A 26,880-nucleotide genomic window follows, 5' to 3' on the forward strand; every position below is an offset into this window, starting at 1 on the left:
TGCTTGTTTCAATTCTACTTCACTGTCAGAACGCTAGGGGAGTATTCCTGTGTAATACTTTCTGAGTGGCCAGGAAAATACTCAGAATATAATCATAAAAAACATTACATAAAGTATGACATTATATCCTTATTATTCTATGATATTAATTTCTTGAAATTAATGAAAAATACATTTTTTCTGATATCTTGATTTTAAAATTGAGTTTGGTTTCAAGATTTTCTACTACCGCCCAAAAGTCTTTTAAAAATGAACATGGAATAAAAACAGGTAAATTATCTTCTTCCAATCTGTTTAACAAAAATCACATGTAATATCGGTAGAAATTTTCCATCTAAACAGAGACTGCTTTGTATGACATTATATTCTTATTATTCTATGATATTAATTTCTTGAAATTAATGAAAAATACATTTTTTCTGATATGTTGATTTTAAAATTGAGTTTGGTTTCAAGATTTTCTACTACCGCCCAAAAGTCTTTTAAAAATGAACATGGAATAAAAACAGGTAAATTATCTTCTTCGATTCTGTTTAGCAAAAATCACATGTAATATCGGTAGAAATTTTCCATCTAAACAGAGACTGCTTTGTATGACATTATATTCTTATTATTCTATGATATTAATTTCTTGAAATTAATGAAAAATACATTTTTTCTGATATGTTGATTTTAAAATTGAGTTTGGTTTCAAGATTTTCTACTACCGCCCAAAAGTCTTTTAAAAATGAACATGGAATAAAAACAGGTAAATTATCTTCTTCCATTCTGTTTAACAAAAATCAAATGTAATATTGGTAGAAATTTTCCATCTAAACAGAGACTGCTTTGTAGCAATAATATACTAACATGACTGAAGCAGTTTCCATTTAAAAATTTTCATGTTGTTCTCTCTTAAAAATTTGAATATAAAATCGTTTACGAATGATATATGTGGACTGTAATTTAACTTTAAATAACTTATTCGACTATAGATACCAATTAGATGTGTAAATTGTGTTTATCTACTTAACATGCTTATCTATTGTATACCATTTTGTCATAGATATCTTTTGTTTTGGATTTGTTTATTTTCTCATCTCACTTTATACTTATAAATACTGATTTGAACCTTTATAGTATTTTTTAATCAAAACTTGCTGCCATTCCTTCGGGATGGAGGATGTTAATGTCTTAACGTCTACAAACCAATTTGACTTATAGTTTATTTTTTCTAAAATATAAACCTGTGATAGCTTTACCTCGCTATCCAGTATGTCGTTAATATTCATCAATCCACTTTTCACCAAGTTTTGATAGAACAAGATTTTGATGTAATGTTTAATGTGTCTATTTCCCCATATTTTTCTGATATTTGAAGAATGATCTTTAAATTTCATCAAACCTCCTCCTGTTTTCACCCGACTTGAAATTACCTGCATATAAAATTCCTGTGTTTTTCTTAATTTTTATCAGTGATTTCACATTATCTAAATTCATGTTAAAGACAAGAAAAATTGTCCTTAGATTCTTAAAATATTAGGCAGATAATCTGGTTGTTAATCTGAAAATCCATGAATCTTTCAGTGCCTTAAAATAGTTATCTAAATTAACCATTTTAATCCCCCTCTTTGATATTCGCCGATAATTATATTTCTCTTAACTTTGTCATTTTTACCATCCCAAATATATTTAAAACAACAGTTATTTTTTATTACAGTACTTAAAAGGTATATTTACCCTCAAACAGGCACAGTTTCGGCAGAAAAAGTGCACGAATGTAAGTTTAATTTCTTTTAGTTTGTAGTTTGCAGTTTGTAGTTTGTAGTTATTTCTTATGGATTTGTTAAAACAGTAGCTCTTGATCGTCCTTAGTAAGTACTTATTGTAAAACCATGTGTACTATCATATTTCTTTATTATTGGTCATGGGGGGTTTGCTTACACTGTTCCTCTGTCTGTCTGTTTTTTATCATATTTATCACTTGTGTGTCGATATATATAGATTATAACATGACGTTTTTCATATCAGACCCCTTATCAGCCCGAGATCCGACAGGCTTTTTATCATATACTTCAGCAGAAGCCATACAGACAACTTTTTTTTAAAACTTTATAAAATTCATTTATTGTATTATTTGTTTTGGATTTTTTAATAATATATTTTCCTGTTTCCTAATATTCCTTCTTTTAAACTACTTAGCTACGTTTTTCACTAAAATTTATCACTGAGGTTTATTTTCCGGAATTTGCCGAATGACGTCGAAATGCTTTGCGTTAACGTTAAAGAAAGGTTTGCAATAATAACCGGAAGCAGTTAATACAAAACGGTAACAGTTGATAAATACCAGAAGCAGTTGAGAACAAAAGTCATATTACACGGCTAAGACAATTCTTCAAATTTGATGAATAAATATATGTATACATTAGTTTTATCAAGGGGTACAATTATACCATTATTTTCTACAAGTATATGATAAAGCTTGATACAGCACAGGAAAACATCACAGATGATTTATTTGAAAAAGGCACATGGGATCGTGTCATCGTTATAAAATTTTTGAATTATTTTCCAAATATCGTATGCATGCAACAAAAGAAAAAAAACCTAGAATGTCAGATTTAAAAGAAAACAAGGTAGATATTTAAACCAAAGACTGGTCAAGGCGTTCTGTATATTATACCAGATACCAGATAACTGCATGCTTCCCAGTATCTTCCTCAATAGTTTATGCCTAAAGTATGCTTACACATTTACTTAACAACATTCCTTATGGTTAATACTATGTCATAATTCATATACCAAACACTGTTCTTTAGTCATTTGAAAATAATAATCTCTATTTTCGTCATATAAAAGATGATTATCTTACTTTAAAGCAGACATATCAGTCATAGAAGGACAATTATAGATTGTCACTTTCTCGATTCAAATATGTAGGCATAATATGTTAAATGAAGACGTTGTGCTTTCTTCTTGATATTGGATTTTTTAAATACCAGCACATGATTAAGTTAGGTCTATGTTCAGTGAGCGTATCAAACTCATAGTACAAGTTATCAACAGGTCAAATAAATAACTGAAAAATATTATCAAGTTTAGAAAGAGAAATAAACGAATACTCGACTAGGTAGGCATCTTCTATCTGCTTTTGATATTTAACCTATCATTTCATTCTAATATCGAATATTTCCAGTAGTACTAGTCAGAGTAGAAACATGAAATGACGAATAACGTGTTGGTGAACAATGTCTTTATATTGTCAAAGTGCTGTTGTACAGAGAAGTGCATTCCCAGAAAACGGACATGGCATTTGTAGAATTTAAAATCTCTTTACATATTTACACACAAACAAATTTGATAGTTAATAATCGTGAAACTACCTACTTATTATATCAACATCTTATTAGAAAGTGGTTATTTTCAAAGTTCTTACAAAAACAAGTAGAATAAAAAAAACAAAAACAAAATCCACAAAAAAATTAAAACGGAAAGTTCCTTATCAAATGGCAATGTATACAGTACTTTTAAATTATTTTTATAGACAAGGATAGTCAGTTAGTACACATTTTTGTGTCGTGTTACTTATAGTAGAAATCAAAATCACGATAGTATAAGTGTCAAGATATAATTTTGCCTATTTGTCACATTACAGTAAAGGTCAGATATCCCTATCCACAAACAGGTACAGTCTCTGTAGAAAGATTGAATGAATGTAAGTGTTAATCTTCATTTAAAATTGATAAATGTGTAAAAACTTAAAAGTTGGCTATCATTGTTATTTTTGATCGATGGACGGGATGCTTAATAGCAATTTCAAGAAATATAACACACAGAAAATGCTATACTAAACTTTAAATGCGCGTTTTCATTTTTGCAAACCCTTTTCCGTCGTAATTTCGCAAAACAATGTATGAAGTTACAGTACCGCAAACAAATATACAACTTGTTTATCTTACCACAATCAATATCTTAATCAAGGTCAACATGGTTAAGGCATTAACAAGATGGAAAACTTTAGATAATTATATGCAAAAAATTTGAATCATGTTTCTTGCAGGACGTCAAATATTATGTAAACAGAATAGAGTAAATATGGTCATAAAAATATTGATGAGTCAGGACATCTATTTCATAAAGTCTTTTCTGGTATCATTATCTCTATAACCGTTAATCACAAAGACTTCTCAGTCGAAATTTGAGATCTCCTCACAACACTAAGTCGCGCGACTATTAACAAAATTAATCATGAGACCTCTTAATCTGTATAAGATAATTACTCTTGGGATAAAAGGTTCATACAGTTCAGAACGTTCCACTGTTATCTAGGATAAAGCTGACGAGGAAAGGCATAACATCGACCACCGAAAGCTATATTTTTATGTAGCCTATGTGGTCGAGTGGTCGAGGTTACTGGACACTGAGCAGGCAGTGTTGCCATTTTGGCAAAGAAGCTAGGGTTCCAGTCCAGCTGATCATGAGGGAAGAATAAAAGTTTCTAACTCAAATTTGAAGATCAATTATTGTTGGGCTATATTTGAGACGAATTATACCTATATATTTCATATCTATAATTCGTCTAAATATCAGCTCTAAAATGTTAGATCTGTAAATTTGCGGAAGCATTTTTTTTATATATTTATATATATATATATATACATATATTTATAAGTAGTGTTGTCAAATCGTATAGTTTTGCCTAACCGGTTACTCGGATATTCGTTCGACCGATTAACCGGTTTACCGGTAGTTTTAGAAGTTATGTTTGAAGGCCTTATCTGTAGTACCCTACAAATGTACGTTGTTATAATACGATGAATTGAAGTTTGTCCTTTGGCATTAAAGGCTTGTCTGTGAATATTCCTGGCGAAGTTTGACTTTTAATAATCCAATACCACCGTATCTACTATGGCGTTTGTAACAACTTCAGATCGAAAAATAAAAAACCTTCTTGATCTCGTCGAATTGAAAATGTCTGAAACCGATGATTCTTTCATTTTCTCTTGATGTCTCAGAAAATAATGTGGGGTGTTTCAATTTGAAATGATTAAGCCTGTTACTCGTACCATCAGTTATACATTAATTATATTCACGTTGATTTGCATTTCACACTATGATTTTTGAGTTGGCATTTTGTTTAAAGTATGACAAAGCCTTGCACGATGGAGTTTGCACATTCAGATGAAGGTCTAAGCAATATTAGATCAAAAATAAAATAATGAAGTAAATCGTAAAATCTAATCGGATTACTGGTTAAAAGTTTCTCTTTAAAAAAACATGTATACTAATTATGTTTACTCATGATCTTGTCCAGAGCTGATAGACAAGTTGTCTAAGTTGTAATTAATTTTAATTTTTTAGATTAGCAATAGCAATCAATATACTGGACATTATTGATCTGTCAAATTATTTACCACGACGATCATTTTTAAATAGAACAAAATTATGTACTGATTTCAATACACATTAATATCAAATCGATTAAAATTGGAAAAAAAATCCGGTAAACCGGTTAACGTTATTGGTATTCGATATTCGATTCTTCCGACGGTTAACCGTTGACAATACTATTTATAAGTAATTTAAACTGATGTTCATTTACGTATCAATAGTCGACTGCGAGCATTTGCAAAAGGATCAACTGTAAAAGGAGTAAATATAATACCTCAATAGAGTATGTATCTCCTGCTTCACATGTCACAACCGTCAACGTTTATCATATATGTTATATTGAGTCTGAAATATTAACTTTGTTGCATGATATAATTGATGATTAGTAAGTGCATTCATAATCTTTTATTGTCTTGTTACAGTAAATAAACGGTATATTTACCCACAAACAGGCACGGTTTCTGCAGAAAAAGTGCACGAATGTAAGTTTTGTTTTAATCTAAGTTACTTGTTATAGATTTGTTAAAACACTAACTCTTGATCTTCCTTAGGAGGTAATTATTGTAAAAGAATTGTCAAATTCATTTATACTTTAACTTTTTGTATAATTTATACTACACAATCCTTTATCATTTTTCACCATATTTCATGCTTGTGGCATCACTATAAGTCTCATGCAACAGAGGATAAAATAATTGTTGATCCATTTCCCAAAGGGAATTGAGATTATAAATGTAATATCGTTATAAGATTCACGTTCCATCCAATGAAGGAATGGTTGTTTAATTTTTTAAATGTTTTATAAATGTAACACTAGAAAACCATGACAATGTCAAATCTTAAACACAAGATAGAAATCAAGGGGGTAATTAGGGCCTTACAAAAGTCGCATCTTCATTTATAGTTAACACATATGACATTACTTACACATACAACTAGATGTTGTCAGGTCATTTTTTACTTATGAGTTTTAATGTCTGTTTGGTATTTGTGGCCTCTCTTTTACTTAACAACGTCTCTTATGGTTAATACTAGGTCAAAGCTTGCACAATTGTAAGGTTCATTTATCTGCCAAACACAGTTGTTTAGTCGTAGTAAAACAACCTTCAAGTTTTGCCTTATAATAAATGGTCTCCTTACTTTAAAGCAAGCGTATAAGTCATAGAAGGAGTTAATGAAAAGCAATTGTACATTTTCACTTTTAAGATTCAAATATGTAGGAATATTTAGTTGAATGGAAAGGTTGGGCTTTATTTTTTATATTGAATTTTTAATATCAAGTCATTTATTTAATAGCATGTCATCATCTTGGTATCAGTTAAAAACAGGTCAACCATAAACCTGAAAACAATTATGAATGCATCAGCTACAGAAAGTCAGAAAAAACTAAAACTCGACTACGTAGACATATTTCATGTCTTCTATCTGCTTTGGATATTTAATCCATCACTGATTTCCAATATCAGATATTTGCAGTAATACTTGTCAGACATTTTGAAATTAAGAGTTACGTGTCGGTGTATCATTTTCTTTAAATTGTCATTTAGTACTGTGCCACAGAAGTGCAAACCTAAAAACAGACACGGTCTATGTTAAAATTAAAACTACTTTTATATTAGAACAAACAGCTTTGATAAAACTACCTACTCAGTACATCAAAAGTAGGTTATTGCCAAAGACCTTAAATATTTAGGCAGCAATGCAAACAGTACATTGGTATTGAAGTGTTTATAATCAAGGATAGTCAGTTAGTAAACATTTTTGTTTCTTGTTATTGCTAGTTAAACTCATAATCACATTAGAAATAGTGTCAAGGTATAATTTTGCCTCTATTCACATTACAGTGGAGGACAGATATCCCCATCCACAAACAGGCATAGTCTCTGTAGAAAGAGTAAATGAATGTTAGTGTTAATCGTCAGTTAAAATTGACATTTGTGCAATCATTAATACATTTTCTCATCGTTCATTTTTTTCATGGAAAACAATATTTGTTAAATAATTTTCAGAATGCAAGATTTAATTTTAAATGTCAGTTTCTTCAGAATTGAATACGAAAGAAACCTGCCAACTTTACATTTGAAAAGTCCCGTGCTGATTTTAGCAGACGCAGAATCGGGATGTTATTTGCATTAAACAAAATAACAGCTTGCTTCCTTGACATATGCATACAAGTACATTCTTTTACTTATAACGACGAAATGCATTTTCATACCAGACTTAATTAATACTGTACAATTGAAATATGTCGTGCATTTATAATTGCTATATTTGAACGAAGAATAGAATTCGTAAGAAAAGTCAGCAAGATTGTCTTTTAGTCGACATTTGAGATCTTCTGACAACACTAAAAGATATCACAATCGACTGACTATTTATTACGTTAATCACAATAAAACCTTGGTCTAGGTAGTAGAGACTCAATCTAGTAAAAACAAGTGTAGTTCAAAGACTGCAGTGCTGAAAACAACAGCTAGATGAGTGTTATTTGGGATGTACAATTACGCAGTCCCAAATATTTCAAATGCTTAATAACATCATGAAATGTGATTCCAAATAACTTTTCTATAAGTATGAAAATCAATAAAGATTTATAAGACTCCACTTTCCATCCTACAGAATATCGGGTATCCAATATATTTATTGATAATTGTACTTTTTACTTGATATTTTTGGGTTGCTTTTCTTTACACTTTTTTGGCGTATACCAATACATTATATTATATGTTATTCAGGTCTCACACAGGGTATATAATGTGACATTCTCGGCTTAGAGTTTAAATTCCTTGAGCCGTAGGCACTTATTTGTGGCCTCTCTTTTACTTAACAACGTCTCTTATGGTTAATACTAGGTCAAAGCTTGCACAATTGTAATGTTCATTTATATGCCAAACACAGTTGTTTAGTCGTAGTAAAATAACTTTCAAGTTTTGCCTCATAATAAATGGTCTCCTTACTTTAAAGCAAACATATAAGTCATAGAAGGAGTTAATGAAAAGCAATTGTACATTTTCACTTTTAAGATTCAAATATGTAGGAATAATAAGTTGAATGAAAAGGTTGGGCTTTATTTTTTATATTGAATTTTTAATATCAAGTCATTTATTTAATTAGCATGTCATCGTCTTCGTATAAGTTAAAAACAGGTCAACCATAAACCTGAAAACAATTATGAATGCATCAACTACAGAAAGAAAGAAAAAACTAAAACTCGACTGAGTAGACATATTTCATGTCTTCTATCTGCTTTGGATATTTAATCCATCACTGATTTCCAATATCAGATATTTGCAGTAATACTTGTCAGACATTTTGAAATTAAGAGTTACGTTTCGGTGTATCATTTTCTTTAAATTGTCATTTAGTACTGGGCCACATAAGTGCAAACCTAAAAACGGACACGGTCTATGTTACAATTAAAACTACTTTTATATTGATATTGTACAAACAGCTTTGATAATTATAAAACTACCTACTAAGTACATCAAAAGTAGGTTATTGCCAAAGACCTTAAATATTTAGGCAGCAATGCAAACAGTACATTTGTATTAAAGTTTTATAATCAAGGATAGTCAGTTAGTAAACATTTTTGTTTCTTGTTATAGCTAGTGAAAATCATAATCACATTAGAAAAGTGTCAAGGTATAATTTTGCCTCTATTCACATTACAGTGGAGGACAGATATACCCATCCACAAACAGGCACTGTCTCTGTAGAAAGAGTAAATGCATGTTAGTGTTAATCGTCAGTTAAAATTGACATTTGTGCAATCATTAATACATTTTCTCATCGTTCATTTTTTTCATGGAAAACAATATTTGTTAAATAATTTTCAGAATGCAAGATTTAATTTTAAATGTCAGTTTCTTGAGAATTGAATACAAAAGAAACTTGCCAACTTTACGTGCTGATTTTAGCGGACGCAGAATCGGGGTGTTATTTGCATTACACAAAATAACAGCTTGCTTCCTTGACATATGCATACAAGTACATTCTTTTACTTATAACGACGAAATGCATTTTCATACCAGACTTTATTAATACTGTACAATTGAAATATGTCGTGCATTTATAATTGCTATTTTTGAACGAAGAATAGAATTCGTAAGAAAAGTCAGCAAGATTGTCTTTTAGTCGACATTTTAGAGCTTTTGACAACACTAAGAGATATCACAATTGCCTGACTATTTATTACGTTAATCACAATAAAGCTTTGGTCTAGGTAGTAGAGACTCAATCTAGTAAAAACAAGTGTAGTTCAAAGACTGCAGTGCTAAAAACAACAGCTAGATGAGTGTTATTTCGGATGTACAATTACGCAGTCCCATATATTCCAAATGCTTAAGAACATGAACTAGGATTTTACAAATAACTTTTCTATAAGTATAAAAATCAATAAAGAACTCCACTTTTCATCCTACAGAATATCGGGTATCCAATATATTTATTGATAATTGTACGTTTTTACTTGATAGTTTTGTGATGCTTTTCTTTACACTTTTTTGGCGTAAACCAATACATTATATAAGGGATATAAACCTTAAGCCGGGAATGTCACATTATATACCTTGACTGAGACTTGAATTTTACATATATTACGGATTACCCCTGCATTCATGTTTTTTTCTGTACCAGGTATTTGTAAGACTTGTTAAACATTCACAATACAGAATATATTTTCTTACATGTTTTTGTTTTGTTTTTTTTTTTTCTTAATGTTTTGAGATATTCATATAAATGCTCTTTCTTCGTCTTGACAACAATTTTTTTCGTTCAGAAGATATTTTCATCAAAGGTTTTAGATTTCATGTTTACTGTTTGTATGTTTGTTTGACTATTTTTGTAACAACCACATAGAACTCCAACCTGATATTTTCCGCATACGTGAAGGATTTTGTAAAAAAAATATTATCGTGTATGTAATAATTTATAAAAACACTTTAAAACATTAATTTTTAGTATTTGGAGTGTAAATTGCGTGATTTGGAATTAAACATGTATTATTGACGGATGCACGTCACTATTTTTCCTCTAAGAGCCTCTAAATTCTTTAAGTGTTCTGTATAGCTTTAGACTACGTCACATAGTACAGGTATTATGTTGACGTTGTTGAGGTTTCAAACGGTATAAAAAAAAACGTGGTATATACCCCGGCACTTTCATGGATATATTCTGACATCTCTGTGTTGTTATCCAATCACAAAATTCGACACATTTGCAATCCGTAATATATATAAATACATACGTTTATCAATAATACAAACTAATATTCAATTACGCATCAATCATCAACTGATAATGATTGATAATTGTACTATTTTTGTGTTGCTTTTTATAACAACTTTTCGACGTATATCAATACATAGTTTATAGTATATATAAGTACAAGCATTTATGAATAATGCAAACTGATATTCAATGTTGTATCAAAGGTCAACTGCGAACTTTCACCATTGGATCAACTCCAAACTTAGTAAACACAATACCTCGATAGAGTATATATATCCTGCCACACCCGTCAAAAATTATAATGTATGCTATATCAAGTTACGGTTATAAACTTTATTGCATGACTTAATCGATGATAAGTAAGTACATTCATAATCTTTTATTGTCTTATTACAGTAAATAAACGGTATATTTACCCACAAACAGGCACGGTTTCTGCAGAGAAAGTGCACGAATGTAAGTTGTGTATTATTTTAAGTTGCAATTAATTGTTATAGATTTGCTGAAATATTAACTCTTTAACTTCTTTAGTAGGTATTTATTGTGAAATTATTGTAAAATTCATTTATACTATAACATTTCATTATTTCTTATTTTAGAGATTTGTTAACACTTTCCCTCGACCTTTTTCATCATAGTTAACGCGTTTGGTATCGCTACATATAAGCCTCATACAACATAGGATAAAATAATTGTTGATTCATTTTAAAAAGGCCATTAGGATTATAACGTCGTTATTAGATCCACGCTCCATACAATGAATAAATGGTTTTCAAAATCTCTTTTAAAAAGAAACAAAAAAAAAAACATTAGAATGTCAAATCTAAAACACAACATATAGAACATGTAGACTATAGTCTAACAGTGATGAAGGCCGTATGTATAATATATCAGATATGTCCATGTTTCCCCGTAAAGAAAGTTGATTTTTCCTAAATACTTAATAATTATAATATACGTTCAAATATACTTAACAGCAACCCTTATGGTTAATAACTTACACAATTTTAAGGTTCGTTCATATACTAGACACAGTTCTTTAGCCTTACGAAAGTAATCTCCTATTTTCTTCTAGAAAAAGATGGTTGCTTTACTTTAAAGCAGACAAATCATTCATTAAAGGACAACTGTACCATTTCCCGTCTATCTTGTGTTTCTGTTATATGTAAATCTGTTTATATCTATCGGATGAGTTAAAAAAAGAAGATGCGGTATGATTGCCAATGAGACAAATCTTCACAAGAGACCAAATGACACAGAAATTAAAAACTATAGGTCACTGAACGGCATTCAACGATGAGCAAAGCCTATACTGTCAAACTTTTCTCTTAATTTTTTTTACATTTGTCTTTTCGGGGCCTTTTATAGCTGACTATACGGTATGGGTGATGCTCATTTTTGAAGACCGTTCAGAGACCTGTATTTGTTAATTTCTGTTTCATTTGGTTTCTTGCTAGTCCGGCAGATCGGTGAAAAAATTGTCGGTTCGATGATATAAGCACCAAATTGTGAATGATAGTAGTTCTTGATTTTTTAATTAATATAAGATATTGACCAACCTCAAAATTTCAAAAAGGTGGCATTTTCCAAGATGGCCGACATAAATATCAAAATCATATGCGAAGATTTTTTTCATTGGCAATCATACACTATATATAATCAAACTTATTTTTATATTGTCACTTTCTCGATTCTAATATTTAGGAATATTGTGTTGAATGTGAATGTTGTGCTTTCTTCTAAATATTGTTTTTTTAATATTCAAACGGTATCTATGTTCAGAGAGATTGTCAAAGTTATATTACCGTTAAAAGAAGGACTAACATAAACATGATAAAACAGAAAACAATAATGAATCCATCAAGTTCAGAACTGGGATTGGATATATAACCCATTACATGATTCCAATATCGGACATTTTCAGTAATACCAGTCAGAGGAGAAATTTATACTTTTCGTACGCTTCTGAATTGGTTTCAGTATTGACAAAAAGAAGATTTTGAGGCACAAAATTTGACTTTCTTGCTTACTTAGATAGAAAACTGCATATCAAAAAAATTCGGATATCAAAATGATGGCTTTCTTAGTTTCGGACTGGTAGATCGTGGAATCTTACCCTTCAAAATACTTGTCAACATCCAATGAAAATTATCGTTACAAACAAATTGCATTAGAATGGAGAGTAAAAAGTAAAATCACAAAAATACTGAACTCCGAGGAAAATTCAATCGCAAAACACATCAAACGAATGGACAACAACTGTCCATAACGTGTCGGTGTTTAATGTTTTTATATTGTCATGTAGCACTTGGCAAGAGAAGTGGACACTGATTTTTTATAGAAATTAAAACCACTTGTATATTTACACAAACAAATTTGATAATTGTAAATTTATCTACTTAGTACATCAAAATTAGGTTATAGTCAAAGTCCTTAAATTATAGACTGGAATGCAAACCATACTTTGATATTATTTTTTTTATAATCAAGGATAGTCAGTTAGTAAACATTTTTGTTTCTTGTTATTGCTAGTTAAAATCATAATCACATTAGAAATAGTGTCAAGGTTTAATTTTGCCTATGTGTCACACTACAGTAAAGGTCAGATATCCCTATCCACAACCAGGCACAGTCTCTGTAGAAAGGGTAAATGAATGTTAGTGTTAATTTTCCTTTAAAATTGACATTTGTGCAATCATTTAAACGATTAATCATCATATGATATAAAAGATGTTAAATAATTTTGAGAATGCAATATTTAAACTACCATTTCAGTTTCTAAAAAAGGACAAAATTGCAAGATGATTTAGAGCTTTTTCAACAAATATAACATATCAATAATGATATATCATGCATATGGACCAATTCTAAACTGAGCTATCACAGTACTTTGATAGGTTATATATCTCCTGCTTTGCATGTCTCCCCCGTTAACATTAATCATGTATTTTATTTCGAGTTTGAATTATAATCTTTGTTGCATGATATAATCGATGATAGTGAAGTGTATAGGTAATGAGTTTTTTTTTCTCTTTTTTTGAACAACAAAGATATGTTCTTAATCATTTAGATTGCTTGTTTCTATTCTACTTCACTGTCAGAACGCTAGGGGAGTATTCCTGTGCAATACTTTCTGAGTGGCCAGGAAAATACTCAGAAAATAATCATAAAAAACATTACATAAAGTATGACAATATATCCTTATTATTCTATGATATTAATTTCTTGAAATTAATGAAAAATACATTTTTTCTGATATCTTGATTTTAAAATTGAGTTTGGTTTCAAGATTTTCTTCTTCCGCCCAAAAATCTCTTTAAAATGAACATGAAATAAATAAAGGTAAATTAGTTTCCTCTTCTGTTGTACAAAAAACATGTATTTTCGTTAGAAATGTTCCATCTAAATAGAAACTGCTTTGTAGCAATAATATACAAAAGCAGTTTCCATTTAAAAACTTTCATCTTTTTCTCTCACTCAAGAATATTATATATGGACTGTAATTTAACTTTAAATAACTTATCCAACTATAGATACCAATTAGATGTGTAAATTGTGTTCATCTACTAACATTTTATTATAGATATCTTTTGTTTTGGATTTGTTTATTTTCACATCTCACTTTATCCTTATAAATACTGATTTGAACCTTTATAGAATTTTTCTAATTAAAACTTGCTGCCATTCCTTCGGGATGGGGGATGTTAATGTCTTAACGCCTACAAACCAATTTGACTTATCGTTTAACTTTTCTAATATAAAAGCCTGTGATAGCTTTTCCTCACGATCCAGTATGTCCTTAATATTTATCAATCCACTTTTTTACCCAGTTTTGAAAGAACAAGCTTTTGTTGCAATGTTTAGTGTGTCTATTTCCCCATATTTTTCTGATATTTGAAAAATGATCTTTAAATTTCATCAAACCTCCTCCTGTTTTCACCCGACTTGAAACTACCTGCATATAAAATTCCTGTGTTTTTCTTAATTTTTATCAGTGATTTCACATTATCTAAATTCATGTTAAAGACAAGAAAAATTTTACTCAGATCTGGTTGTTAATCTGAAAATCCATGAATCTTTCAGTGCCATAAAATAGTTATCTAAATCAACCATTTTAATCCCCCTCTTTGATTTTCGCCGATAATTACATTTCTCTTTACTTTGTCATTTTTACCATCCCAAATATATTTAAAACAACAGTTATTTTTTATTACAGTACTTAAAAGGTATATTTACCCTCAAACAGGCACAGTTTCGGCAGAAAAAGTGCACGAATGTAAGTTTAATTTTTTTTAGTTTGTAGTTTGTAGTTATTTCTTATGGATTTGATAAAACAGTAGCTCCTGTTCGTCCTTACTAAGTACTTATTGTAAAAGCATGTGTACTATCATATTTCTTAAAAGAGGGACGAAAGATACCAGAGGGACAGTCAAATTCATAGATCGAAAACAAACTGACAACGTCATGGCCAAAAATAAAAAGACAAACAGACAAATAATAGTACAGATGACACAACATAGAAAACTAAAGACTAAGCAACACGAACCCCACCCAAAACTGGGGGTGATCTCAGTCGCTTAACTATTGATCATCGGGGGGGGGGGGGGGGGGTTTGCTTACTCTGTTCCTCTGTCATATTTATCACTTGTGTGTCGATATATATAGATTATAACATGACGTTTTTCATATCAGACCCCTTATCAGCCCTAGGTCATGATATCAGCCCCAGAGCCGACAGGCTTTTTATCATATACTTCAGCAGAAGCCATACAGACAACTTGTTTTAAAACTTTATAAAATTCATTTATTGTTTTATTTGTTTTGCATTTTTTAATTATATATTTTCCTGTTTCCTAATATTCCTTCTTTTAAACTACTTAGCTACGTTTTTCACTAAAATTTATCACTGAGGTTTATTTTCCGGAATTTACCGAATGACGTCGAAATGCTTTGCGTTTACGTTAAAGAAAGGTTTGCGATAATAACCGGAAGCAGTTGTTATAAACCGGAAACAGTTGATATATACCGGAAGCAGTTGATAACAAAAGTCATATCACACGGCTAAGACAATTCGTCAAATTTAATGAAGAAATATATGTATACATTAGTTTTATCAAGGGGTACAATTATACCATTATTTTCTACAAGTATTTGATAAAGCTTGATACAGCACAGGAAAACATCACAGTTGATGTATTGTCAAAAGGCACATGAGATCGTGTCATCGTTATATGATTTTTGATTTATTTTCGAAATCTCGTATGCATGCAACAAAAGAAAAAAACCTAGAATGTCAGATCTAAAAAAAACAAGGTAGATATTTAAACCAAAGACTGGTCAAGGTATATGTATATCATACCAGATACCAGATAACTGCATGCTTCCTAGTATCTTCCTAAATACTGTATGCCTATAGTATGCTTACACATTTACTTAACAACATTCCTTATGGTTAAAACTATGTCATAATTCATATACCAAACACTGTTCTTAAGTCATATGAAAATAATAATCACCTATTTTCGTCATATGAAAGATGATTATCTTACTTTAAAGTAGACATATCAGTCATAGAAGGACAATTATAGATTGTCACTTTCTCGATTCAAATATTTAGGAATAATATGTTAAATGAAGACGTTGTGCTTTCTTCTTGATATAGGATTTTTTTAAATACTAGCACATGATTAAGAAATGTCTATGTTCAGTGTGCATATCAAACTCATAGTACAAGTTATCAACAGGTCTAATGAAAAACTGAAAAATTTTATAAAGTTCAGAAAGAGAAACAAATAAAAACTCGACTAGGTAGGCATCTTCTATCTGCTTTTGATATTTAACCTATTATTTCATTCCAATATCGAACATTTCCAGTAATATTAGTCAGAGCAGAAACATAACATGACAAGTAACGTGTTGGTTAATAATTTCTTTATATTGTCAAAGTGCTGTTGGACAGAGAAGTGCATTCCCAAAAAACGGATATTGAATATGTAGAAATTAGAACCTCTTTACATATTTACACAAACAAATTTGATTTTTAATAGTTGTGACACTACCACCTTATTATATCAACATCTTTTGTGTAAGTGGTTACTTTCAAAGTTCTAACAAAAAAAGTAGAATAAAAAGAATATCCACAAAAAAATCAAAACGGAAAGATTCCTTATCAAATGGCAATGCATATAGTACTTTAATTATTTTTCATAAACAAGGATAGTCAGTAAGTACACATTTTTGTGGAACGTGTTACTACGAGTAGAAATCATAATCACGATGGTATAAGTGTCAAGATATAATTTTGCCTATTTGTCACATTACAGTAAAGGTCAGATATCCCTATCCACAAACAGGCACAGTCTCTGTAGAAAGATTAAATGAATGTAAGTGTTAATCTTCATTTAAAATTGATAAATGTGTAAAAACTAAAACGTTGACTATGATTGTTATTTTTGATCGATGGACATATTTATGAGATGCTTAATAGTGATTTCAAGAAATATAACACACATAAAATGCTATACTAAACTTAAAATTCGAGTTTCAATTTTTGCGAACCATATTCCGTCGTAATTTCGCAAAATTGTATGAAGTTACAGTACCACAAACAAATCTGCAGCTTGTTAATCTTACCACAATCAATTTCTTAAACAAGGTAAACATGTCAAAGGTATTGGTAAAAGATGGAGAACTTTAGATAATTATATGCAAAAATTTGAATCATGTTTCTTGCAGGACGTCAAGTATTATGTAATTACAATAGAGTAAATATGGTCATAATAATACGGATGAGTCAGGACAGCTATTTCATAAAGTCTTTTCTGCTATCATTATCTCTATAATCATTAATCACTAAGACTTCTCTGTCAAAATTTGAGATCTCCTCACAACACTAAGGCTACTCGCAAGTCGCGCGACTATTAACAAAATTAATCATGAGACCTCTTAAGCTGTATAAGATAATTAAAAAGGAGAAGTTCAAACAGTTTAGAACGTACAGGCAGTGTTGCCATGTTGTCACAGCTAGGGTTCCAGTCCAGCTGAGGGAAGACCAAAAATTTGAAGATCAATTATTGTTGGGCTATATTTGAGACGATTTATACCTATATATGTTATATAAAATTGAGAATGGAAATGGGGACTATGTCAACGAGACAACAGCCCGACCACAGAGCAGACAACGGCCGAATATATATATAGATATATATGTATACATTTGTTCATAAATCATTCAAACTGATGTTCATTTAAGAATCAAAAGTCAACTGCAAACATTTGCAAATGGATCATTTGTAAAAGGAGTAAATATTATACCTCAATAAAGTATGTATCTCCTGCTTCAAATGTCACAGTGATCAAATATGTTATATTGAGTCTGAAATATTAACTTTGTTGCATGATATAATCGATGATAAATAAGTGTATTCGTAATCTTCTATTGTCTTATTACAGTAAATAAACGGTATATTTACCCACAAACAGGCACGGTTTCTGCAGAGAAAGTGCACGAATGTAAGTTTTGTTTTATTCTATATTGTAATTAATTGTTATAGATTTGGTCTTCTTTAGTAGATAATTCTTGTGAAATTATTGTAAAATTCATTTATACTATAATATTTCATTATTTCTTATTATAGAGAGTTAACACTTTCCCTCGACCTTTTTCATCATAGTTAACGCTTTTGGCATCGCTACGAATAAGCCTTATGCAACATAGAATATAATAAGTGTTGATTCATTTTCTAAAGGCAATTGAAATTATAACGTCGTTATTAGATTCACGCTCCATACAATGAAAGAATGGTTTTCAAAATCTCTTTTAAAACGAAACATAAGAAAAACCTTAGAATGTCAAATCTAAAACACAACATATAAAATATAGCCGAACAATGGTCAAGGCCGTATGTATAATGTACCAGATAACTCCATACTTCCCCGCTAATAAAGGTGAATATGCCTATATAATTACAAACTATAATATACGTGTACATTTACTTAACAACTACCCTTATAGTTAATAACTTACACAATTTTAAGGTTCATTCATATCCCAGACACAGTTCTTTAGCCTTACTAAAGTAATCTCATATTTTCGACTAGCAAAATATGGTTTCTTTATTTTAAAGTAGACAAATCATTCATTAAATGACAACTGTACCATTTAACGTCAACACTGTGCTTTTGTTATATATAGTTCTGTTTAAATCCATCCGATGAGTTAATATAAAAAAAGAAGATGGTGTATGATTGCCAATGATAAAACTCTTCACAAGACACCAAATGACACAGAAATTAACAACTATAGGTCACCGTACAGCCTTCGACAATGAGCAAAGCCCATACCGCCAAAGCCCTTTTCAACTGATTGGTATAGTTTGTGCTTATGTTGAACTGTTACACCACTGTCCCAGGTTAGGGAAACTTTGGGCGCCCGCTAATATGTTTAACGCCGCCACATTATGTATGTGTATGTTCTAAGTCAGAAACCTGTAATTCAGTGGTTGTAGTTTGTTTTCTGTGTATCATATTTGTTTTTCGTTCATTATTTTGTACATAAATTATGCAGTTAGTTTTCTCGTTTAAATTGCTTTAAATTTTTCATTTCGGGGCCTTTCATAGCTGACTATACGGTATGGGTGTTGCTCATTTTTGAAGACCGTTCGGAGACCTGTATTTGTTAATTTCTGTTTCATTTGGTGTCTTGTTAGTCCGGCAGATCGATGAAAAAAATGTGGGTTTGATGATAACAGCACCAAATTTGGAATGGTAGTAGTTCTTGATTTTTCAAATAATATTAGCTATTGATCCACCTTGAAATTTCAAAATGGTGGCATTTTCAAAGATGGCCGCCATAAAATATCAAATTCATATGTGGAGAGTAGTTTCATTGGCAGTTATACAATATATATGAATAAACTTATGTTTATATTGTCCCTTTCTCAATTCAAATATTTAGGAATAATGTGTTGAATGAAAATGTTGGGCCTTCTTCTTGATATTGCGTTTTTAATAGTTAATTGGTATCTTTGTTCAGAAAGATTGTCAAAGTCATAGTACCGTTAAAACCAGGACTAACTTAAAACAGAAAACAATAATGAATCCATCGGACATTTTCAGTTATACCAGTCAGAGGAGAAATTTATACTTTTCGTACGCTTTTGAATGGTTTCAATATTGACAAAAAAGGTTTTGAGGCACAAAAATGACTTTCTTGCTTATGTTTTTTTGGCGAAATTATATACCCAAAACATTTGGAATTAGAACAGTGTCTTTCTTAGTTACGGACTAGTAGAACGTGAAATCTTACCCTTCAAAATACTTGTCAACAAACAAATTGCATTGGAAGGAAGAGTAAATGGTCGGTGTTTAATTTCTTTATATTGTAATTTAGCACTGGGCCAGAGAAGTGCCTACCCACACACGGACACTGTTTTTGTAGAAAATACCATTTTTATATAAACACAAACAAATTTGATGATTGTAAAACTATCTACTTTGTACATCAAATTAAGGTTAAAGTCAAAGTCCTGAAAAATGTAGAAGGCAATGCAGACATTATTTTGATATTGATTTTTTTATAATCAAGGAAAGTCAGGACTAACATAAAACAGTAAAACAATCATGAATCCATAAAGTTCAGAAAGGGGAACAAATTAAACCTCGACGGGTTAGGCATCTTCTAACTTCTTTATTCCAATATCGGACATGTTCAGTAATACCAGTTACAGGAGAAATTTTGAAATGAAAAGTACCCTGTTGGTGTATAATGTCTTTATATTGTCATTAATCAGGGGGGGGGGGGGGGGGTCAGAGAAGTGCTTAACCACAAACGGACAATGTTTCTGTAGAAATGAAAACTACTTACATATTACCAAAAACAATGTTGATTATTGTCAAATTAACGACTTATTACATCAAAATCTTTCTCAAAAGTAGGTGATTGTCAAAGTCCTTAAAAATTTAGGCAGCAATGCAAACAGTATTATGATATTGACTTTTTTATAATCAAGGATAGTCAGTTAGTAAACATTTTTGTTTCTTGTTATTGCTAGTTAAAATCATAATCACATTAAAAGTAGTGTCAAGGTATAATTTAGCCTCTTTTCACATTACAGTGGAGGACAGATATGCCTATCCGCAAACAGGCACAGTGTCTGTAGAAAGAGTAAATGAATGTAAGTGTTTATTTTCAGTTAAAATTGATTATTGTGCACTCAAATATACATTTTCTCATCGTTCATTTTTTTCATGGAAATTTATCAATAAAACTTTTACTCATCATTTACTTTAATAATTGGTGAACAATTTTCAAAATGCAAGTTTTGGAGATAACTGTATTGTATTTTAAGCTCCGACGGCATCAATTGGTGATTTGATGATCACAAATTAAGTTTACTGGCGACGCATTAGCATTTATTCTTAAATTTCGCGTTGGCCACAGGCCTCGACCAAAGTAATTGTACTCTTATTTTGATTGTTTGACACTTTGATTCAGTTTGCAACAATATTTAGCGTGGTCGAGGCCTGTGGCCACATAGAAAATTTAACTTTTGCTAACAAGCAAATCCTGATTCAACGCCGCCATTTCCGAGGTAGGATAGATTCTGTGACGAAATAACTGTACCAAGAACTTGTACAATTGCTATAAATAAAATAAATTCTATAATTTATCATTTTCTTATTTATAACAAACAAAAAAGAAGAAAAAGGAATAACAAGTCTTTGTTTTCAGCGAAACTTCGTTAACCGCCGATCCGGCGAGGTTTTTAAACACGGAAAGATACGTCCTCATAACTGTTTTTATTAGAAAACAAAACAAATATGAGTAGAAATAAAAATTATGAATTTGCAAGTTATTTTAAAGTTCATTTCCCCGTTATTTTGTAATAATTAGCCCGGTCTGTGCCTTGCAAACAAAAATATGACAGTTTTAAATTAGAGCCGTAGTTTTTTTCCGTAAAATTTTATATCCAGCAGGTTGATATGGGTGTCAACATAAAAAAATCAATACAAATTTACTTTTAGATACACGTATCTTTTTTAAAGACGAAATCGTCGAAAGGTAACCCGCGCATTGTAATCTTATGTTGACGCTTTGATGAAATGCTTTCCTTCACGTCCGCATTTTCTATCATGTATGGCATGCCAAGTTAACATTTTAAATAATTACTACGGATGGTGTAAATAAATTACAGAACTGTGAACAATAGCATACATAGAAAATCGTAGGACATAAGACGAAACCACGTGAGAATTTGTATTTCATATTGCACAGTGGTTAAATAAGCTTTTTCAATATTTCTTTAATTAAAATAAAAATTACGACGCCATGAGAGGGCATGGTGTATACTGTCCGTGATATTCACCAGAATAAATATTTGTTTTTAACCCTTCGTGGCCCTACTCCTTTAGGGATGTTGTTGAGCAGAATCGGCCCTTTCTCTCGGAGCACCTTAGATCGCCCCTATTTTCTGCCGGGGTTCGTGTTGCTCTTTCTATAGTTTGCTATGAATTTTCGTAAGTATTTTCAATGTATTATAGTCTCTTTTAGTTTTCTTTGTCATCGTTTTTTTTCGAGCCCTCTTTGCTTCGACTTATTAAAATATTTTTATAACATTGAATTTCTTTATTGTTATGATTTTTTTTCTTTCAGTTGCAAAAAGATTCTTCCTTGATAGACTCGCCCAACGTCTTCTCGATCGTAAGTATAAGCATACTAAGTTATGGATACGTGTTATGTCTAAAGGTTTAAGTACTGATAACTGGAAGGGTGTTTAACATTTTCGGTTTAAATTTGATTATGTAAGAGTGTCCCGTTGGTATGGTCCCGAGATATTAAGTTTCAAACTCAATAAATATATGTTAACCTGTCATATTTGTTAAACTGTTGGAAACAGTTGATATATACCGGAAGCAGTTGATAACAAAAGTCATATCACACGGCTAAGACAATTCGTCAAATTTAATGAAGAAATATATGTATACATTAGTTTTATCAAGGGGTACAATTATACCATTATTTTCTACAAGTATTTGATAAAGCTTGATACAGCACAGGAAAACATCACAGTTGATGTATTGTCAAAAGGCACATGAGATCGTGTCATCGTTATATGATTTTTGATTTATTTTCGAAATCTCGTATGCATGCAACAAAAGAAAAAAACCTAGAATGTCAGATCTAAAAAAAACAAGGTAGATATTTAAACCAAAGACTGGTCAAGGTATATGTATATCATACCAGATACCAGATAACTGCATGCTTCCTAGTATCTTCCTAAATACTGTATGCCTATAGTATGCTTACACATTTACTTAACAACATTCCTTATGGTTAAAACTATGTCATAATTCATATACCAAACACTGTTCTTAAGTCATATGAAAATAATAATCACCTATTTTCGTCATATGAAAGATGATTATCTTACTTTAAAGTAGACATATCAGTCATAGAAGGACAATTATAGATTGTCACTTTCTCGATTCAAATATTTAGGAATAATATGTTAAATGAAGACGTTGTGCTTTCTTCTTGATATAGGATTTTTTTAAATACTAGCACATGATTAAGAAATGTCTATGTTCAGTGTGCATATCAAACTCATAGTACAAGTTATCAACAGGTCTAATGAAAAACTGAAAAATTTTATAAAGTTCAGAAAGAGAAACAAATAAAAACTCGACTAGGTAGGCATCTTCTATCTGCTTTTGATATTTAACCTATTATTTCATTCCAATATCGAACATTTCCAGTAATATTAGTCAGAGCAGAAACATAACATGACAAGTAACGTGTTGGTTAATAATTTCTTTATATTGTCAAAGTGCTGTTGGACAGAGAAGTGCATTCCCAAAAAACGGATATTGAATATGTAGAAATTAGAACCTCTTTACATATTTACACAAACAAATTTGATTTTTAATAGTTGTGACACTACCACCTTATTATATCAACATCTTTTGTGTAAGTGGTTACTTTCAAAGTTCTAACAAAAAAAGTAGAATAAAAAGAATATCCACAAAAAAATCAAAACGGAAAGATTCCTTATCAAATGGCAATGCATATAGTACTTTAATTATTTTTCATAAACAAGGATAGTCAGTAAGTACACATTTTTGTGGAACGTGTTACTACGAGTAGAAATCATAATCACGATGGTATAAGTGTCAAGATATAATTTTGCCTATTTGTCACATTACAGTAAAGGTCAGATATCCCTATCCACAAACAGGCACAGTCTCTGTAGAAAGATTAAATGAATGTAAGTGTTAATCTTCATTTAAAATTGATAAATGTGTAAAAACTAAAACGTTGACTATGATTGTTATTTTTGATCGATGGACATATTTATGAGATGCTTAATAGTGATTTCAAGAAATATAACACACATAAAATGCTATACTAAACTTAAAATTCGAGTTTCAATTTTTGCGAACCATATTCCGTCGTAATTTCGCAAAATTGTATGAAGTTACAGTACCACAAACAAATCTGCAGCTTGTTAATCTTACCACAATCAATTTCTTAAACAAGGTAAACATGTCAAAGGTATTGGTAAAAGATGGAGAACTTTAGATAATTATATGCAAAAATTTGAATCATGTTTCTTGCAGGACGTCAAGTATTATGTAATTACAATAGAGTAAATATGGTCATAATAATACGGATGAGTCAGGACAGCTATTTCATAAAGTCTTTTCTGCTATCATTATCTCTATAATCATTAATCACTAAGACTTCTCTGTCAAAATTTGAGATCTCCTCACAACACTAAGGCTACTCGCAAGTCGCGCGACTATTAACAAAATTAATCATGAGACCTCTTAAGCTGTATAAGATAATTAAAAAGGAGAAGTTCAAACAGTTTAGAACGTACAGGCAGTGTTGCCATGTTGTCACAGCTAGGGTTCCAGTCCAGCTGAGGGAAGACCAAAAGTTTGATAACTAAAATTTGAAGATCAATTATTGTTGGGCTATATTTGAGACGATTTATACCTATATATGTTATATAAAATTGAGAATGGAAATGGGGACTATGTCAACGAGACAACAGCCCGACCACAGAGCAGACAACGGCCGAATATATATATAGATATATATGTATACATTTGTTCATAAATCATTCAAACTGATGTTCATTTAAGAATCAAAAGTCAACTGCAAACATTTGCAAATGGATCATTTGTAAAAGGAGTAAATATTATACCTCAATAAAGTATGTATCTCCTGCTTCAAATGTCACAGTGATCAAATATGTTATATTGAGTCTGAAATATTAACTTTGTTGCATGATATAATCGATGATAAATAAGTGTATTCATAATCTTCTATTGTCTTATTACAGTAAATAAACGGTATATTTACCCACAAACAGGCACGGTTTCTGCAGAGAAAGTGCACGAATGTAAGTTTTGTTTTATTCTATATTGTAATTAATTGTTATAGATTTGGTCTTCTTTAGTAGATAATTCTTGTGAAATTATTGTAAAATTCATTTATACTATAATATTTCATTATTTCTTATTATAGAGAGTTAACACTTTCCCTCGACCTTTTTCATCATAGTTAACGCTTTTGGCATCGCTACGAATAAGCCTTATGCAACATAGAATATAATAAGTGTTGATTCATTTTCTAAAGGCAATTGAAATTATAACGTCGTTATTAGATTCACGCTCCATACAATGAAAGAATGGTTTTCAAAATCTCTTTTAAAACGAAACATAAGAAAAACCTTAGAATGTCAAATCTAAAACACAACATATAAAATATAGCCGAACAATGGTCAAGGCCGTATGTATAATGTACCAGATAACTCCATACTTCCCCGCTAATAAAGGTGAATATGCCTATATAATTACAAACTATAATATACGTGTACATTTACTTAACAACTACCCTTATAGTTAATAACTTACACAATTTTAAGGTTCATTCATATCCCAGACACAGTTCTTTAGCCTTACTAAAGTAATCTCATATTTTCGACTAGCAAAATATGGTTTCTTTATTTTAAAGTAGACAAATCATTCATTAAATGACAACTGTACCATTTAACGTCAACACTGTGCTTTTGTTATATATAGTTCTGTTTAAATCCATCCGATGAGTTAATATAAAAAAAGAAGATGGTGTATGATTGCCAATGATAAAACTCTTCACAAGACACCAAATGACACAGAAATTAACAACTATAGGTCACCGTACAGCCTTCGACAATGAGCAAAGCCCATACCGCCAAAGCCCTTTTCAACTGATTGGTATAGTTTGTGCTTATGTTGAACTGTTACACCACTGTCCCAGGTTAGGGAAACTTTGGGCGCCCGCTAATATGTTTAACGCCGCCACATTATGTATGTGTATGTTCTAAGTCAGAAACCTGTAATTCAGTGGTTGTAGTTTGTTTTCTGTGTATCATATTTGTTTTTCGTTCATTATTTTGTACATAAATTATGCAGTTAGTTTTCTCGTTTAAATTGCTTTAAATTTTTCATTTCGGGGCCTTTCATAGCTGACTATACGGTATGGGTGTTGCTCATTTTTGAAGACCGTTCGGAGACCTGTATTTGTTAATTTCTGTTTCATTTGGTGTCTTGTTAGTCCGGCAGATCGATGAAAAAAATGTGGGTTTGATGATAACAGCACCAAATTTGGAATGGTAGTAGTTCTTGATTTTTCAAATAATATTAGCTATTGATCCACCTTGAAATTTCAAAATGGTGGCATTTTCAAAGATGGCCGCCATAAAATATCAAATTCATATGTGGAGAGTAGTTTCATTGGCAGTTATACAATATATATGAATAAACTTATGTTTATATTGTCCCTTTCTCAATTCAAATATTTAGGAATAATGTGTTGAATGAAAATGTTGGGCCTTCTTCTTGATATTGCGTTTTTAATAGTTAATTGGTATCTTTGTTCAGAAAGATTGTCAAAGTCATAGTACCGTTAAAACCAGGACTAACTTAAAACAGAAAACAATAATGAATCCATCGGACATTTTCAGTTATACCAGTCAGAGGAGAAATTTATACTTTTCGTACGCTTTTGAATGGTTTCAATATTGACAAAAAAGGTTTTGAGGCACAAAAATGACTTTCTTGCTTATGTTTTTTTGGCGAAATTATATACCCAAAACATTTGGAATTAGAACAGTGTCTTTCTTAGTTACGGACTAGTAGAACGTGAAATCTTACCCTTCAAAATACTTGTCAACAAACAAATTGCATTGGAAGGAAGAGTAAATGGTCGGTGTTTAATTTCTTTATATTGTA

The 26,880-nt window shown here is 30.8% G+C and overlaps 1 protein-coding gene across 1 annotated transcript in view; it reads left to right on the plus strand.

Annotated features, from left to right (window-relative positions):
• The window catches only part of LOC127732233 (uncharacterized), a 43,398-nt gene that overhangs the window by 10,740 nt on the left and 5,778 nt on the right, over positions 1–26,880 (plus strand). Inside the window, exons 4-7 of the mRNA XM_052241314.1 lie at positions 10,996–11,055; positions 14,816–14,875; positions 16,923–16,982; positions 24,948–25,007. Coding sequence (XP_052097274.1) covers positions 10,996–11,055; positions 14,816–14,875; positions 16,923–16,982; positions 24,948–25,007 — 240 coding nt within the window. The remainder of the gene's footprint in view (positions 1–10,995; positions 11,056–14,815; positions 14,876–16,922; positions 16,983–24,947; positions 25,008–26,880) is intronic.

The sequence above is a fragment of the Mytilus californianus genome, unplaced genomic scaffold (assembly GCF_021869535.1).
Source record: "Mytilus californianus isolate M0D057914Y unplaced genomic scaffold, xbMytCali1.0.p SCAF_22, whole genome shotgun sequence".
In the NCBI taxonomy this organism is placed as follows: Eukaryota; Metazoa; Mollusca; class Bivalvia; order Mytilida; family Mytilidae; genus Mytilus; species Mytilus californianus.